The sequence below is a fragment of the Panicum virgatum genome, chromosome 4N (genome assembly GCF_016808335.1).
Source record: "Panicum virgatum strain AP13 chromosome 4N, P.virgatum_v5, whole genome shotgun sequence".
NCBI lineage: Eukaryota > Viridiplantae > Streptophyta > Magnoliopsida > Poales > Poaceae > Panicum > Panicum virgatum.
This window is the reverse complement of record NC_053148.1, coordinates 44,866,606-44,885,304: the sequence shown is the minus strand read 5'-3', so window position 1 is coordinate 44,885,304 and position 18,699 is coordinate 44,866,606. Positions and strand designations below refer to the sequence as shown.

The 18,699-nt window shown below is 47.5% G+C and overlaps 2 protein-coding genes across 4 annotated transcripts; one reads left to right on the top strand and one right to left on the bottom strand.

Annotated features, from left to right (window-relative positions):
• Positions 1-10,101: 10,101 nt before the first annotated feature.
• LOC120670124 (TNF receptor-associated factor homolog 1b-like) lies at positions 10,102-10,720 on the top strand (the record flags this gene model as incomplete). The annotated part of the gene is made up of 1 exon (XM_039950129.1): positions 10,102-10,720. A coding segment is annotated over one exon (471 nt), but the record flags the coding sequence as incomplete, so codon positions are not given.
• Positions 10,721-11,167: 447 nt separating this feature from the next.
• LOC120671519 (gamma-tubulin complex component 5-like) lies at positions 11,168-18,231 on the bottom strand. Of its 3 annotated transcripts, XM_039951873.1 has the most exons (17): positions 17,613-18,231; positions 16,495-16,704; positions 16,135-16,395; positions 15,926-16,020; positions 15,481-15,643; positions 15,277-15,387; positions 13,525-14,670; positions 13,300-13,452; positions 13,121-13,220; positions 12,909-13,003; positions 12,663-12,827; positions 12,538-12,594; positions 12,387-12,458; positions 12,122-12,220; positions 11,919-12,050; positions 11,662-11,835; positions 11,168-11,552 (listed from the first exon to the last, which is right to left on the bottom strand). In XM_039951873.1, exons 2-17 carry the CDS (start codon positions 16,633-16,635, stop codon positions 11,421-11,423), a joined length of 3,096 nt encoding a protein of 1,031 aa, XP_039807807.1. In that variant the 5' UTR covers positions 16,636-16,704; positions 17,613-18,231; the 3' UTR covers positions 11,168-11,420. The 3 variants fall into 3 exon arrangements, with proteins under 3 accessions (XP_039807807.1, XP_039807808.1, XP_039807809.1); XM_039951874.1 differs by lacking the exons at positions 16,495-16,704; positions 17,613-18,231 and having other exon boundaries at positions 15,926-16,117; positions 16,204-16,351; XM_039951875.1 differs by lacking the exons at positions 16,495-16,704; positions 17,613-18,231 and having other exon boundaries at positions 15,926-16,004; positions 16,135-16,276.
• Positions 18,232-18,699: the final 468 nt, after the last annotated feature.

The window sequence follows — 18,699 nt, the reverse complement described above, 5'->3', positions numbered from 1 at the left end:
GACAAACAGCCCCGCCGCCCAACCGCTCGCCGTACGAAGGCATTAAAAGCCAGCCACTCTGCCACGGCTCAAAGGACATGCGGCGTCAGGCCACCACTCCCACAGTGGATGTGACCAGGGTCCCATCCGCTGACTTCGGTCATCGCTCTGCCGTCCCAGAGGCGGTAGCAGCACTGTGGGACATGCGACGCGGGACAAGATGGGTCCGGCACTGCTCCCGCTACTATTCTGCCGACACCGACCATCCGGACTCACCTCCCACTGGGGAAGGGGTCCGGCGATGTCACGTGTCCTTCCAAGAGGGGCACTCAGCACGCACGAGCGGAGTCCCGGACCTCCCCTCTTGTGGAGTCCGGGACCGCCGCGCGTCCCCTGGACCTCCTAGTGAACACGCCCGCACTCCGACCGGGGGGCCCGGGGCCGCCACGCACCCCGCTGCCGCTGGTGCATGCGGGACTCTAGCCCGCAGGGCCCACCGAACGCCACCGCGCCGTATATGGAAGACCACACATCGGCGCCGCGCACCGCCTACAGGGACACTGCAGGACGACCGGCGCGATCCTCGCAGAACCAAGGACGAAATCCAGGACGACAGCGACACGCGCCGCCTTCCCACAGTGTACTTCCTACAGTGTCCAACCACTGTGCCCCCGCGATTCAGGGGAAAACGACGACTTCCATGCCCCCACTCATGTGCACCGCCCCTCCTTGTGACTATAAAGGGAGGAGGTGGGCTTCCTTTAGCCGGGTGGTTGGTAGCGGGCTCGGCTCTGGTTTTTTGGCTTCTCTCTCCAAGAGGACGTTCAGGGACTACTGAGCACTCATCTCAACTGACTCCGCTCCTAGCAGAGACTTGGGAGCTTCCCTCCCTCTCTCGCCTCACTTGTATCCCCTACTACAAGCACTCCGGGTGCAAGATAATACAGTGCCCTCGCACACCCCCTTTGCTGGACGTACGGCCCCGCGGCCGGAACTAGGATAAACCGTGTGTTACTGTGATTGCCTCTTGCATCATCATCTGGGACGAGGAAACACGCAGCATTTACTAGTTGGGATCCAGGCCCCCAGGTCGGGACACCGACAGATGTGGTCAGAAGTTGGAGAACGTGCCCTAGTCGGCCCCGCACTAATAAAAGAAGCGGAAGAAAGAGTTGCTGAGATTAGGGAAAAATTGAAGGCAGCCCAGTCAAGGCAGAAGAGCTACGCCGACAAAAAAAAGACGAGAAATAAGTTTCAACCCAGGGGATTTCGTGTATCTCAAGGTGTCACCCATTCGAGGAACCCGAAGGTTTCAGGTGCAAGGAAAATTGGCTCCTCGGTACATTGGACCATACCGAGTTCTGAAGAAAGTTGGGACAGTAGCGTACCGCCTAGAGCTACCGGAGGAAATGTCAGATATCCACCCAGTGTTTCATGTCTCGCAATTAAGAAGATGTTTAAGGGTACCTGAGACAGAACACGTGCCAGTGGAAACAATAGACCTACAGCCAAATCTGCGGTACCAGGAAATACCGGTTAAGATTCTAGACACTGTCACCAGGAGGACCAGAAACTCCGAAGTACGGATATGCAGAGTGCAGTGGAGCAGACACGGAGTAGAAGAAGATACGTGGGAACGCGAGGACGCTCTAAAGAAGGAATTTCCCCACCTATTTAGGAGCCAGCCGAATCTCGAGGACGAGATTCATTTTTAAGTGGGGTAGGTTTGTAACATCTCAAAAATCCGCTAAGATAAATCGTTCGCTAAATCGAGTCTCTGTCGTTGAGCCCAAGTTTTTCCCTAAAACCATAACCCTATGTTTTTCGGGAACTTTCCCTGTTCTGCCCGATCTTCCGATTCCCCGAAGACCCGACACCCGAATATATCACCCTGTTCGCCCTGACCCGCACATCACGCCTGGCCGCGGCACGCGGCCGCGACAGCCACGCGTGCCCGACCGGCGTCATTGTCGCCACCAACGAGATCGCCGCAAATCTCTCCCTCTCTCCTCTTTCCCTTCTCTCTCCCCTTCTTTTCTTTTTCTTTTCTTCTTTTTCTTTTTTTCCCTCCTCCCTCCTCCTCCCTCTCTGCTCTCGTGCGCCACCCGGCCGCGCCACCCCCTCCCCGCTCTGCTTTGCTTGGCCCGGCCCCCTTCTCTCTCTCTCTCGCCTCCTGCTCGGCCACGCGCACGCCGCCCGACCTCGCCGCACGGCCGCGCGCGCCCCCGGCCGTGCCCCGCCTGCCCAGACCGCACCCCCGACCCGCCACGCACGCACACGCCACGCCGCGGTCTCGCACGCGCGCGCCCGCCGCGCCGCCGCTGGCACCGCCGCATGCCCCGCACAACCCTCCCTGGCCGACCACCGCGCCGCGCCGAGCCACCCCCGAGCCGTGCGCCCGCACGCACGCGCTCGCCGCATCGAGCCGTGCCACGGCCACCGGCCCCGCGCCACGCCGCGGCCATCGGCCCTCGCGCACCGCGACGCGCGCGCACCCGACCGCCCGCGCAAGCCGTGCCACGCCCGCTTCAGACCGCCTCCGCGCGCGCACGCACGATACGCCGCGACGCGACGTCGCTCGATCCCGCACGCCACGTCACCGGCCGACCGCCGTTGACGCCGCACAGCGCCGGCGACCCCGGAACAGCGCCGCCTGCGCACGGTCGCCGCCTGCCCGAGGCGTCACGTCGCCTCGCCACCGGCCAGCTGCTGCCGCCCCCGCTACGCGCCGAGCCGGCCCCCACCGCCATTAAGGCCGGTCGCGGAGTCCGCCGGCCCGCCACCGCCGCACCCTCGCCTCCACCGCCTTAGCCGCCTATAAAAAGGGCCAAGGGGCGCCTCCGAGCTCCGCACCCACCACCCCGACCTCACTGACCCCCACGGCCCTCCTCTCCTCAGCTGCAGCGTCGCCCCGCCGGACTCCGGTGGCCGCCGCCGCCCACTCTCGAAGACCCGCCGCCTCGCTCCACCTCGAGTCAAGCCAGGTGGGGGAATCAAGCTGCCGTGCCCCTGCTCCTTTTCCCCTCACCCCGGCCGCCACCGTGGCCCAGAGCGGCCGAATTGGCCTCCGCCGCCGAGCTCCTCCCCCTCCCCTGTTTCCCAGTGCGGGGGAAGGAAGAGGATGGGGCAATATGCCCAAAACCCCCTAGCTTTTCCCCTAATTAGTAAAGAAACCTCCCACCTTTTTACCTTTTTGCAAAAATAACCCCTTCTCTTATTATAATTCAAAATAGATCCTCCCACCTTATGAAAACATTTACAACTAAGCCCCTGACCCTTTTTAGAATAACCCAAATAATTTCTAAATTATCAACCAAGCCCCTGCATTCTCAATTATATTTACAAATAGGCCCCTGGACCCTTGTTTAACCCCTAACCCTTTATGTAACCCATCATTTCATGCGCCAAACGATCTCGGATCAACCTAAAACTTTACCACGCCTCTCATGACATAGTTTTGACCATGCCATTAGGAATTCACCCAAAAATACTACTCCGAACCCTACATCTTATGTGTTCCCGATTTGAGCTCAACGATAGATCTTTATCTTCCGTGTTTTGATTGTGTGCTTGTTTGTGTGCGCTGTAGACCACGGAGTGAACGAAGGAGAGCCCGTCAACGAGTAGTACTGTGAGCAGGTGAATGAGGACCCGTTCTGCGACCCCGAGCCCGAAGGACAGGACATCCCAGAAGGCTTTGAAGACGACAAGTTCAATCCCATCCTTTGATGCATGTTTCTGTCCTAGTTTTTATAAACACAACCCAATGACCTGCTTTATAAAATTGCATATGTTTTACTTGCATAAAAACACGGTTGGATAGCCACCCCTTGATTTGTGATGGCCATTCCTTGACCACCTAGATTAATGTCTGATTTTGCTTGGACGTCAATCGATATTAGAATGCTTAGGACTTTACTCATAATATGATTTATTTTTATAAAGAAAATGTGTGCGTATGCGTGGGATGGGATAAAAGTGGTGTTTTTGAAAAATGAGTTTAGACGGGATGGATGTCATTTCTGCGTGATTTTCCATTTGGTGTGCTTGTGCCTGTGTGGCAGGGCAAAGAAGGGAGATTTCCATCTTGTCGTGTCTAAGGAACCGTTGAATGGGCAATGGCTTAGCATAAATCCCACTAGTTAATTTGATAGCCATCAGGAGAGCTGAGAGCAACGGGTGACTAAGGAAAAGGGATAAGCCCCGAGTGACTTATGCCCGGTTATACCTAAGTGAACGGTTGATGACCCCTTGGTGCATCCCGTGATGGCTAGTCAGGTCTAGCTAAGGTGGGTAATGGCTATGTCGGGATCTACACCGACACTTCGGTGCTCGTGTTGTGGTACCCGCTTGTGGGTAAAGTTGCACACCTCTGCAGAGTTGAGAATCTATTCGAATAGTCCGTGCCCACAGTATTGGGCGAGTTACGGTGTGGTCACAGAACTAGTGTTTCTTTGGGGATGGGTTAGCGTGAGTTGTTTTGGAATTGTGTCCGGCAGTTGTGTCGTGTGCTACGACGGACGGGGAGTCCGGTAGCAGTTAAAACTTGAACTCCATGTTACTCATTACAAAAATTGATTTCTGAAATGTTTTCTGCTAAATAAACCCCTGCATAAAATTTAGTTTTCGGCAAATTAAACCGTAACCTCACCCTTGATTTACCTGTGCATATTTTTCTGATGTAACCCCCTCCGTGGGTGTGGTTGGACTTGCTGAGTACGTTTGTACTCACCCCATTCTTACTTTTTACAGAAGAAGACCCAGACTTCGTACCAGACGACGCCGAGTAGGGTTAACGTTCTACACCCAACCTTGCCTGTGGAACCGGCCCTGTTCAGGATGTTTTCGCTGACGCAGTACTCTGAGCCCGAGTTAGACCCCATGTGGGTTGCGGTCTGGTGTTATGTTGTAGCTTGGTTACTAGTTATTATCATCTGTATCGAGTGTCCTCCTCGGAGGTTTGTACGGTAATGAACCATCTGATGTAATAAATGTGGCATCAGCCTCCTGGGACTGATGTTTGTATCACATTTAAGTCTTCTCTTATGAGGGGACGCTTCACCTCTCCTCCCCCGCCGCCAGCCATGGAGCAGAGAAAAAAGGGAGGGGGAGGAGGACGGCCGGCCATGGAGCAGAGGAAGGGAGGGAGAGAGAGGAAGGGGGAGGCAGAGGAAAGGGATGGGGAGGAGGACGGCCGGCCATGGAGGAGAGGAAGGGGAAGGGGATGGGAGAGGCGCGGTCGCCATGGGGAGCTCCGAGATCTAGGAGAAAAAAGGAAGAGAGAGAAGAGAGCGGGGAGAGGAGAGAGAGCTCAGCGGATCAGCGGAGAGAGAGCGAGTGAGGTCCATCAAATGGGTCGGTCGTCGACCGTGAGTTGGCGAGTTTACGGTCACCCGCAGATTCATCATTGCGATCCTGGGACCTCTAAAAATCAAATAGGATAATAAATGGAAGAATGAGAGAAGGAATCAAACAAAAAGGGTTGACCTTTCTCAAAAGGAAAGTGAATTTGCCTCTAGAGAAATCAAGGGCCACCAGTAATAGCACCTTTATGCCCACCAAAGGGCATGATGATAGATAGTATTCTTCCTCCCCTTATAGAGAAAGTACAGAATTGCTGAGACATGACACATGTCGAATGGCCGTTCGAGGCCACTGAATTTGATCTGGTCCTGTGGTCCACTACAATCTAATGGACCATCTTTCAAGTACCATACCTTCCATTATTTGACAACACATAGCAATGCAAGTCAATGTTATGCCTTTTATTGTCTGAGATATATTCAAATTTGGTAAAATCAATGATCAGCACAAAAATTTGAGAAGCAAATGGAAAGGCTATCTGTAATGATTCCCCCCACCAAACCATGAATGGTGAATCCAGAGATGAAAGAATTTTCTCCAGGAGAGAGATTAATTCGAAGTTGGAGAGGGAAAGGGATATGGAATCTCATTGCTGCTCAGCCAATCACTTCGGGACACAAATACCCACTCATGAATCATAAATTCCTGAGTCCTGACAAAAAAAAGTAAGGATAGCTGTCACAGAAACCATTGACCAATCAGGACAAGACACACATTGGAAGGAGCGCATCAAATCTTGCTATATCCTGCCTGTACGTTCTTTTGGTTTGATAATGTTATGGTAGTTAGACATTCTTATTACATCGACTTCCAATTATATTGTTAAAAGTTTCAATGACATCTATATGATTGCATTGGCTTCCTCTTCCTACTATTTGATTAAACTAGCTATTTAAATTAGTTTTTGACATTGTGGTGAATCCTTTGACCTTTCTTGCAATTCCAATTTTCTATTAACTTTAGGAAATCATAAAAACACTCCCTTTAGTTTTGAAATTCTCTTAAGCTTTCCTGTACAAGCACATATGATCACATAAAACAATCTCATAACCTAGGCAAATACCAATCAGGAGAAAACAGAAGTGAAATTAACTTCATAACTAGTGCTGTTGTGTGTACCTAAAGCAAAGATACCAGTACAAGTACATCTTCACTGACTGTGTGCAAGTGGTCAAAGATCTATCCATATCAGACCTAACACATCAATCCAAAAGAATCAGGCATCTACTTTGACAAAGTTTCATGACAAAAGAGGCAAACCAGATCTCCTTTGCATACCTTCGGAAGTTTATATATAGAGAGCAAGCTTGAAGGCTCAAGAAGTCATGCAGAAAACAAACATAGAGTGTTACCCTAGAGAAGTTCAGTCTGGTGCATGTTTTATTTGACTGATGACTGTCAATGGCCCTGCGTGAAACGAGACACAGAGCAGAATGCAGCCAAGGATGACTTGCCGGGTATGTGCATCCATGTTACAAGGGAGCATATGCTACCTTTTTTTGAGGCGAACTACGGCGGACCCGTTGGGCCAGCCTGAACAAGATATATTGCAAAAGAAGAGTTATGCGATTACAACACCCCAAAGATGGGGAAGAAGGCCCAAAGGCCGGGGGAGAGAACAGCAAAAGGGCTAAAAGTTACATGACAGGTACAAGCTCCATTGCTCTAAACAAAATTTATCTACCAAAGAGGTTGCGCGGTGCTTCCAAAGCAAGAGGTCAGCAGCACAACGCTGGAGCACTACTCCATTCGATTCAAGAGCTTGGTTGAAGATTTTGGCGTTTCTGCACTTCCAGAGATTCCACAATAGCCCAGTGAGGATGGTGGGGCGAACCTTCTCCGAGGTACAGTCAGGCCCAGGTAGAGCACAAAGCCACAGATACTCAACCTGCAAAAAGGAAGCGGAGGTAATACCAAAAGTTTGCCAAAAGCTCTGAGCACGATGGCAGCCAAGGAAGAGGTGCAGTACATCTTCAACTTGATCACAGAAGGGGCAAATCCCGTCATTGTCCGCACCACGAGAGTGAAGGCGAGCATTAGTGTTCAGCTTGCCATGATGGAGTAACCACAGGAACGACTTGCAACGGGGTGGCGCGGCATTGTCCCAAATACAGGTGGAGAAGCCATCATCCGGGAGGTGGGAGAATGTGAGGGAGTAGAGGGCCGAAGCAGAGAGGTCCAAGGCAGAGGATCCTCGAACAGAACGCCGATCAGGGACCAAAGGTTGGAGGGTGACATCGCTGAGCTGTGCATGGAGGACCAGAAGCTCCGACTGAGCCACTGAGGTTAATCGTGGACGAAGTGAGAGTGTAGGCACACCCTGAATACCAGTCAGAGCCATGGCGACTGATGAGTTTGGGCGAAGGCAATGGGAGAAAAGAGCAGGGAAGGTGTCGGCCAGGGGTCGGTCGCCGAGCCAGTTGTCAAGCCAAAAGAAGGTTGCCTCGCCAGAGCCAACAACGACAGCAGTATTCTGGCGAAAAGAAGGCAAGCCATCCAGAATCCTGCGCCAGACGGCAGTATCAGACCAACGTGAATCTCCAAAATCAGAAGAGGCATTCCAACTATACTTAGAAGAGAACCAGGAGTGCCACGGCGCCGAGGAAGGAGCAAGGAGCTTAGAGAGGAATTTTTGCAGAAGGCAACTGTTCATGGTGTGCATGTCAGTGATTCCTAGCCCGCCTTTGGATTTTGGAAGGCAAACCAGCTCCCAGGGGGCCTTGCAGTCCGCCCCAGAGCAGGTGGTTCTACCTGTCCAGAGGAAGGCCCGGCGCTTAGCATCAAGAGTCTCAATGACACCTTTAGGCAAAAGAATGGAGCATATAGCATAGATAGGGAAACTAGAAAGGCCAAGATACGGTTGAGGGAAGGCGGAGATAGGACAGCCTAGGACGGAGGACATCTGCGCAGCCACATCCGGATGGACATTCATAGGGATGAATGTGCTTTTGTCAAAGTTGATGTGCAAGCCGGAGAAAGCGGCGAAGGAGGAGAGGATGTCCTTGAGACAAACGAGTTGGGACAGCTCGCCCTGAAGGATGATCAGGGTGTCATCGGCGTACTGAAGGGTGGGACAAGGCAGGGTAGGGGATGGAGCCATAGAGGGTGGTGCAAATCCCCGCGCAGGGAGGCTTGCCGAATGAGCTGCTGCAAGGTGTCAGCAAGCAAAATGAAGAGGTAGGGAGGCAAAGGGTCTCCCTGCTGCAAAATATGCTACCTGCTTTGAGTCCATGTGCTGTGGTGTCTTCCGGCAAGTTGTCCTTGGCTACATCTTGTTCTTTTTCTCTCACGTTAGGCTGTTGCAGGGTTTAATTTACATGACTTACCTTTAGCTTTTCAGGCATACCGTTATGCATACATTATGTGGATGGGACAGATTATGCCATGAATCCTTCCTTATTTTAGTCTGGACGTGAAGTACTTGCGTTGGCTCATACATAGCCACCTACATCTGCTTCAACTTATTAATAATTTTTTTACTGATGCTTGACGTGGTAAGAGGTATAGATGTGCTCTTGAGGTGGTGAGGTCCTGCACTTGACAATAGGTAGCTGACGCATGTAAACAGCCGAATTCTGTCATAGTCGCTCCAGTAGTTAGCTGTATAACACTCTCGACTTACCAAATGGTGTACCATTTTTCATTTCCAGTTCTCGTATTCCTGGTACTTCCTAGGGGCTTTTTACCCAGACCATTCTCTGGCTGTCAGTTATCGGAAGTAACTCTGACCAAATATAGGTCTGTTTGGGAGTGCTCTGATAGGTTTAAGAGGACCTCTAAGTGTACATCAGAGGGTGATTACTTTAGGCTTTAGACAAATAACGGTGAAAACTGAGAGAGAGAGAGAGATCAAAGCACCGCCTGTTAGCTGCCATGACACGGGCACATGAACCAGCTAAAGGGCCCAGTTAAAGCTTCCCTAAAACCTCCTAATTGCCTGCGACAGTTCTCACCACCACCTGCAACTTCTACCTCTGCCACAGTTTCCAGTTTTTTTTTCTCGCGACGGGAACTGACATGGGAAGGCGTAGTTAATGATGGAATTTTGGCTTGGTCCACGAAAGATTTCACAAATTTCGAATAAATCTCAAAGATCCATGCGTGTGCATGAGAAAGTGAGCTAGTGGTGCAACATTTTAGTCTCACCTTGCTAGTTGAAGTGGAGTGTGTCTAACATAAATATGGAGGTTGTCTTCACCTTTCCAAGCTATGTGTGTGGAGAGAGAAGGAGAGCACACGCATGTGCTCACTCACCTCGCCGTGCGTGGCGTGGTGAAATACGCGGGCACACGATGTTCGCATGGATGGTCTGCCGAAATCCACCCCCTTCGGGGTTGCTGCTTCCTTTTTACTGTTTTTGGTTACTTGGCCTTTAAGTCTACGAGATATATCGGTTTCCTAATTTTTCGGAACCAGCCCAAGCCGGGTCGGGCGTGGCGTGGCGAAATACGCGGGCAACGACGACCGCGCGAATGGTTCGCCGAAATCCAGTCCCTCGCCTTTGCGAGTGCTGCTTCTTTTTGCTGCTTTTGTTTTTGGTTACTTGGCCTTTTTAAGTCTACAAGATATGGAAGTCTAACCAATTTCCTAATTTTTTGGAATCCAATCACGACGCGAGGTCGTGGGGTCTTCTATATATCTTGCCCATCGGCCTCTACCAAAACACGATCCAATCAAGTTAGGGTTTTACCTCTCCTCATTGCTGCACCGCCTTCGTAACTTGCTCCATGCCGGGCGCCGGCTTGCACTGGCGAACCGCAAGGCCTGGTCGCTGATGAGTTCCCACACCTAGACATCATCAATGACTTGCTGGACGAGGAGCAGAGCGACAGGAGAAGGGTTCTTCGACCTGGATTCGCTCAACATTTCTCTATGCCCAATGATGCCAGCAGCCTTGATTATGGCTTGTTCGGTGAGCCATACCTGATGGATCAGGATCAATCCGAGCCATACCTCGAGGAGGAGCCTCCTAGGTTTTATAGCACATTGAGCACTGCTCCTAGGGGGCTGAGGGACCGGAGTTATTCACAATTCGATCTCCCTTCATACTCAAGCAGCGGCCAGTTTGATGATCTGATGATGAACCAATGGCCATACAACCACACTGAATTCTCCATGCCTAGCTTTTTGTCAGACACAAGTGGCTACCCCTATCAGTTGCAGGATTTCTCGAGTTCGGCAAATGGAGCAAGCAGATACCCATCCTATCGCCCTGCCAATGGGCACTGAGAATTTTAATGATTGCATTGATAATAATGTGTGGTCGAGCCCATGCTGTTCGCTTCTGAGCTGTGTAATTGTAATAGTTCCCCATAGCAGTGATATAAAGAATGGTTCCTCAGTTTTCTTGTTCAATAGTTATACCTCCCCCCCTTTACTTTCTATAGATCAGTTTTGCCCGATGGTTATAAATCTAAGTCAGTTAAAAAGGTATGGTTAATCTAGTCAATCACATTGTGAAATGTGAATGATGCAAGCAATGGTATAGCGGCTTTTTGAAGCAATGCCTTGTTTAAGCTTATGCAGCAATGATAGATTGATAGGGAATATTTTTCATCAACTCTTGTTCAAATTTTCTGTAAATTCTGGGACCAGCCCATGGGCAAAAACCTTAAAATCTTGCATGCTGATTTTTTTGTACTTGCTTATATGAGTTGCCTAACATCTAGGAGATACGGTTGATGATACCATGGACTAGCTGTAAAGTAAAATGCAACAAAATTTTCATGCCGTCCATAAAAAAAGGACGAATGTCAGCCTTCTGAAAGCAATTGTCTGACAAGAATTTTTTTCCAGTTTGAACCAAAATTGTGTAAAGAAAGCAGGAGTGCAAGTAGGCTGTACATTCTTGCTTCTATTCCAAAGGAAACGAAAGTCGTTAGCGCTCAAATATCAAAATCTTGTGTAAAAAATAGTTACAGTTGATGCTGCAGATGCATCGTAAGTGGAGATGGTTAACAAAACTACTCTAGTATCTCTCTAAAAAAATAACTCTGGAACACACACGAACCTCTGGAATATATATACATTCTTCACAATTGGAGCGTACCACCCACCCTGCCCTTGCTGCTCTACTGCTACCGTTGCCGAGACCCAGGAATGGCGGAGAAGCTCCCATTATCGGACATGAAATAGTGATTGTAATTGATTCTTGTAACTAGATCCGCAAGATGGGGAAAATGACCCACATTGAGCTTGAAAGATAGGATCTACAGCGTACATAAAAATCATAGTAAGTAAATCTAACGGGGGAGTACTAAAGTAGATATTAGAGGTGATGGAATTTTACTAATCTAGCAAATAGATTTAGAAACCTACCCTCAGGAGAAATACGACACACTCATCAAATTGCTTCCCAATCCGATCCATTTCCATCTCACATCGTGTCCTCACAGCTGGAGCAGTCCCACCAGTACTGAGAGTCTGTTCTACATTGTGAAAGTCGAGAGCCAATCCAAGAATAGTCTTAACTCGACTGGCAATTAGGGCCCACTGAAAAACACAAGCAACAAGCATTCTTATCGAAACTTAAATATTGGAAAGATGCATTACTTCATATTAGAAGGGATGCTTACCAACTTATCAGAGGCAACAAAGCATTGTCGCTGAATAGAAGAGAGATATGCCTCATGAACTTCCATAACTTCATCCAATGTCGTAGCAGATGCCATGCCATCACAAAGTTCGGTCCATGCACTATGATATACCTACTCAAAGATTGCCATGAGTAAAAGACATACAGTGGTCAAACGGAGGAACAAAACATATTTCAACTCACTCGGTCCATGACGTATTGATGAAATGCATCGACAAAATGGAGGAGCTTCTGTGCTACACTTAAGTGCTGCTTGAAATTATGTGCAGTCCTGCCTCTGGCCTGCCAACAGAAAAGGATAGATTTTATTGGCAATTAAGTTGTCATTTTCAAGTCCCAGCAACATAACAATCCATAATTTCTTCAACTCCATCGAAAGAGAATTCACAATGAAGGATACTATGAGATGATAACAAAAAAAAAATACAACAATCATATGGATCAGTACCTTCCACATCCACTTTCGTGTTTCATCCAAAACAAACTTTGCCCGCTTGACCTTCAGTAAGAATCCCATAACCTAGATAACAGCAGAATGACCAAAGCCATTAGTACATATGCACCCTACCTGATACTTGCAGTAGAAAGTAAGACATTACCTTATTATACTTCTTCAGTGCATCTGTATTAACAATTAAATCCAGAGGCCAAGACACCTGCCATTACAAAAATACATAAAAACACAGCAAGAATACAGACAAAGCTTTTTCTCATTGGTGCATACCTTATATGTAAAATTAAGCATGTCAAGAGCATCGATGCCAAAACCAACTGCACAGCCTTTTTTGGAAGTTGATGCACCTTCGTCACTGTTGTTTGTTGCCAATGAAACAACCAAAGAATCCGGTGCTGTCAAGAGCATTTTGTCCGCTGAGTTTCTTATGGACTCCTGCATGAAAGAATTAACATAAGAAAACTTCACTGATGAAGCCTAAATATCAACAAGACAGTAAATGTGCACATAAATCACCTGCAACAAATTATTCAATTCAAAATCATCATCCCAGGAACTTCCTCTATCTAGCTTATCGAAAATTGTTATCAGAAACTGCTGCAGCATGTCACCTGAAGGCTCAAGTAGATTAGTAGAATCAATTTCATTTAATTACTCACTTTCTGCAGTTTGAGGGAAACACAAGTAAGCAGTTTTTTGGGGGTTTCCTAAATTGAATGATGACACACCTGATCCTAGCAAATAAATAGTACGTAACACAAACAGTTCATCCATTAATCTCCATTCACCCATTAGCTTGGACAGGATTTGCTTGCCAATGTGATCCACCTGAAAGGGGAAGAAAAGCAGAAACCCTTTATAATATGGATAAACAAGAAAATGAACATAATATAACTTTTAAGCAGACCTGTCTCTTTGCGCATTGGGAAAGGCATTCTTGGATTATACACACTGGCTGAAGAGGATCTTTCAAACTCATATTCTGAATAAACTTCAGAACTCTTGACGCTAGAGTACTATCTTTCTGCATTGGTAAGATCTCCGACAGCGGGACATTTTCCTGAAGGGAATGTGATTAGAGATATAACTAGGAAATACAAATAGCAAACTATAGTTTAGAAGCAAGTCTTACATTTGCACAAGGAAGAAGAGTAGGAAATGCATAAAGCACCTCCAAGGTCCTTCTGTCATCTTCTTGTCGGACATAGTCCAAATCACTGAATTGGAAACCAAACTTATAATCAGTGCCATCTAGTCTGGGGAAAGAGGATGTAGGCTGTGTATCACCAATGGTGCTAGTTCCTGAAGAATGTGCATCAGCAAAGATAGCTCTTCGCATATTCCCATCATTCAGTGAAGGTAGATGGAAATTTTCAGAGATATTCAGTTCACTCCAAGAATTTGGATTCCACAGTAGCACTTCTCTGCAAGCAGTGATGGTTGGATTTTCATAACAAGATAAAGTGTAGTGCCCTGCTTCTACTGCATTGGAGGATGCATCTTGTGGGTCACCAGGGACAAATATTGGCTTATCCATAACAGCGTTTCTGGATATGGTCTTCTCAATACCATCATATTTCCTTCCTGACGTAGCATTTTTAAGGAGCTTTACCCAAGTCTTCTCAGTGCTGCTCTCTGCACATATATCCTTTGTTTCTTCGATGTTGCTCTCACTTTCCACAAAAGCTTTGTTATTTGGAACACTATCAGCATGCAGTCTTCTTAAGTATTTATAAACATGGTCACCGTTTTCTAAGAGACCAGATAGGCATATCAAAAAAATCTCAGACAAGGTTAAGAGCCCCATTTCACGAGAATCATTTCCGAACTGACTTGTGGATTTTTCAAGAGTATCTTCACTTCTTGGATGACCATCTTGGATTCTTAAACCTGAGTTATCTGGCAAGAATTTTTGTTGACTACTGCAATTAGTACTCTGATAAAGATTGGAAGCATATTTTTCTTTATGGGTTTGAATTCGACGCACATCTTGAACATGTTGAACAAGTTGAAAGGATTTTCCGGCAGATACAATAGCCCTTGCAATATCTTTCAAGAATATGGGGCATAATATATCCACACAACCTTGATCGTTCACTTTTATGCAAGCTCCTGCAGTAGTTGATTCCTGGCTGCTTGATTCTTTTTTCCTGATAGATTCATTATCAGTTGAATTTGTTGAACCGTCAGCTCTTGAATCTCTTATTCTGAGCATATAACTCATTTCCCAGAATGCTGGCTGATCTATGGTAACTTCACTATTTGCAAAAAAGAACATCTAGAGAACACAGAAATGGCTGAATTACAAAACTTGCCTTTAAAAATCAAGGTACACATCAGAAAAACTAAACAACATTCATCACCAAATCTCTACAGGATAAATTTTTTTTTCTGGAACACGCAGGAGAACTGTGCATCATTATATCAAGAAGGAAACTACAGGATTATGTTAAACTGGTAATAATCAAGGTAATGTAGAACTGCATGATATAAATAGACAGTTAAAATGACTAATAAATAGGGTAAAGATATGATACGTGTCAGACATCAAAGAGCAATGACCTTATACTGTGAAGAACTGGGCATGCAAATAGCACCTTATTCAGACAAAAATTTGGAAAGGGTGAATTTCAAGATACAAATGGAACAAGATCAGGATCTCTTCCAGCCCACCCAAGGAACAAAAGTAAATAACCATATACTATGCTTTTGTTGAATTCTTCAAGGCACACGACATAATCATGAACTTCTCTCATAATTTATGTTTGGATTTAGGTAGTATGTCAATCAAACCAGACATGCTAGTTTTGTAGTGTTTAACATAGTTACATGAATGCCTATGAAATATATAAAAACAAGCAATAAAGGACTGTTTCTTCAGTACCTCTTCATAAGGGTCATCAAGGATACCATCATAAAGCCAGGAGTCAAGACACTGAAGATAAGGTAGCAAGCTTCCAGCGAATATCACGAGCACCATATGATATGGCTCGCCCTGAAATTTATAGGGATTAAAAATTCAAATTAGGAGCATTATAATAATGAGCAAAAATCCCCAGATATTGAGACAACTGGTTCTTGTTGTAACCTCGCCATCTTCCACAAGACAGACTTCATTTAACTTCTTGAAGAGATGGTTGAGAATATGAACTGAAACTTCACTAGATGCCATGAGTGCACCAGAATTCCAAAAGCCATCTGGCACAACTCCATGCACAACTTGAGACAAATGTTCTGCTCCAGAACATAAACTGCAAAAGATTTTATATAATGAGTGACTGATGGCTACAAATTAAATCTGTCAAGTGCTATGTAGAACATAAGAAACTCATGTACTAAGTTCAACATGTAAATTGTCACCAGCACACATTACACATAATTGCTGATCTCTCTAAAATCAGTTATTATTTAATCGCTTAAAGTTAACTACTCATTAGTTTCGTAGAACACTACAAACTTATATACAAAGCTCCAAAAACATACAAATGAAATTTGAGGAAGTAAGTTAGCAAAGTATCATGGTGAAGTATGACCTTGACATAGAATCAGTTAATCCCAGTAGCGTTACAGTTCTGTTGACCGAAATAAATAGCTGCTCTTCCTCCTTCAAAGCTGCGTCACGGAGCCTCTGATGTTAACATGACAACAGTCATTGGAATTTTGAATTGGATAAATACCATCTACTTAGATGACACAAAATTCATCTCAACAAATCTATGCACATCCTGCAATGCAAACTCACCGTAAGCCAAGAATCAATTGAGCTAGCAAACGCATCCAAAGTCGGGATCCCGTGAGGGCGCATCCTAACCTTCCCAACAAAGAGCTCCACTTCCTTCAAGCATGTCGACGCATACAGAAGTGGACTCAGCACGGACCTGAGGCCTGTCAGAGACAGGTGCATCACATATATCCCTGCTTTCTCACGGTACCCAGGCACATTACTGTCCCAATAGAGCAAGGATGTCTCAAAACCTTGGATCACCTGGAAAATATCCTTAACCTGCAGCAGGCACAAGGACAGCATGAGCAAATGTTAATCAACTTGACGAGGTGTAGTACAAAACTGCACAGTTATATTGCGAAGCAATGGAATTCCTACCAGCTCATGCTCTTCTATTCTCAGTGCTGGCACCGGCACCGCATGAGGAAGGCCCTTGGAGACGCTAAGCTGAAGCTTCTGTACGAAGCTTTGGGCATCATTACCATCCGCCAATTCTGTGGTTCGTTGGGGGAGAACCATGTTTGGTTCCACCAGTAGGGCAGTCAGGATTTCAAAGGTGGGTATCCCCACTCCCAACAAAAGAAGGTCCTAACCAAAAGTAAGGAAAAAGTTCACAAACACTACTGACAAAGTGACAATTAAAGGTTTAAGTTGTTCATATCTGATATCTCAGATATTCGTGAAACAAAGGGAAACTACAAAACTTAAAAGAAAATTACAATCTAACATTAACTTTGTTCCTTCATGCTTGGATGTGATTGGTGATATCAGTATCCTTGACTTGCAAAAAGAACTTAAGTTCAATAAATGTTACCAAGGTGGCCAAGCAATCATTCAAGTAGTGATTCCCATGTCATTTCTCAATTTATTCTTCAAATAATTCATTGATGAGAGCCTTTCTCAACACTAGCAGTTGCCACTGGAAATACTAGCACCAGTTTGAGAAACTGGTAAACAACATTATATCTGAGGAGAATCTTTATTCTAACAAACATCAGCACGACTTCCCACTTCTCTAAACCTTTTATCTCTACGCATTAGTAAGAACGAGTTTATGTGCGGAAAGAAGATGGTTCATCTCTACACATTTATGCTAAACAACAAGAGTAACTAGATTTTCACTCTCGTCAGTAACCGGCTGCGGACTTGATGTGGAGCCCTATGTTTTTAAAGCGGTAAGGCGAGGCGAGGCAATCCACCACCGCCTTATCGCCTAGGCGACGCCTAGGCGGGCTAAGGCGAGACCTTAAGCAAGGCGAGCCGCCACCGCCTTGTCGCCTAGGCGACGCCTAGGCGACGCCTTGAAAACACAGGTGGAGCCTAACTCTACCTTCCTCGTCTTTGCTACTCTATCCCACAAAGTCTTCAAATCAACTACATCGTTTTGCAAAGCAAAAGCTCTAATATCTAAAGGGAAGCTATATACACACAAATCAACTAACAGAACCAATCTTCATATAGAATCAGAAATGCTGAAATTGGCAGTCACTCCTCACCCAAATTCCCGAATCCCAATCGCCAGCAGCCCACTGCCCTGAACGGCAAATCGACGGTGCTGCGGTGCTGAATCCGCGCCGCCGCCCACGGGTGGTGGCGCCTGGCGACCCTGCCGGCGCAAGGGCCAAGAGGCTGAGGGGCTCGGTCCCTTGGAGGCGCGCAGTGCCCGGCTGCCCGACAATGCCGCCTCGCGGACTGGCCCGCTGCGGCGCACGCCCAGGCGTGGAGGCGCCCAGCCGTCAGCCGCGCCGCGCCTCGCCCTCGCCCTCGCCCTCGCGTCGATCCGGGGGAACAGGGTGATGGGGGAGGGCCGACGCGGACGCCTGCGTCTGAGGGAGAGGAGTCGGCAGTTGTAGCCAATGGATCGACCTGAGGGTGGGGTAGAACTGAAGGTGGCCGGTGTCAGTTAGGTTGTGCACAGCGGCGGTGGCACTGGGCGGACGGCAGCTGGTGCCGTTCCGCAGGCTGGCCGGAGGAGGGAGTCGGAGGCGGCCGGGCAGGCGGAGCTCCGGCGGCAGGCGGGGGTAGTGGCGGATGTGTCGGCGGCGGGGGTGTTGGTGTACTGCGCGGCGGCGGGGGTGACGGTGGACGCGTCGGACGTCCCCGGGGTGTCGGTGGCGCGCGTGCGGGCGCGCAGGTTTCCCTTACCGGTGGGAACCGGTCCGGTTTGGGCCGGTACCAAACCGGTCCAAATTTAAAATTCAAATTTGAATTCAAAAAAATGAAAAATTTCTAAAAATACTTCAAGGTGCGACGAATCTAATGGTGTCAAATTTTCTCAAAAAATCATTCGTTTAACATACTTTTCAGGCATTTAAAGTTAAAACAAAAAAGAAAAAGAAAAAAAATGAGACGGCCCATTAAGGCCCACTTGATAAACCGGTCAAACCGGCCGGTATACCGGTCCAAACCAGTTACACATGCGACTTTAAATTTGGATTTGAATTCAAACCGGTCAAACCGGCCGGTAAACCGGTCTAACCGACCGGTATACCGGTACGAACCGGTTGAACTGAGTTTTTTGAATTCAAATTTGAATTTGACCGGTTTCTACCAGTAACCAGTCAAACCGGTCCGGTTTACCGG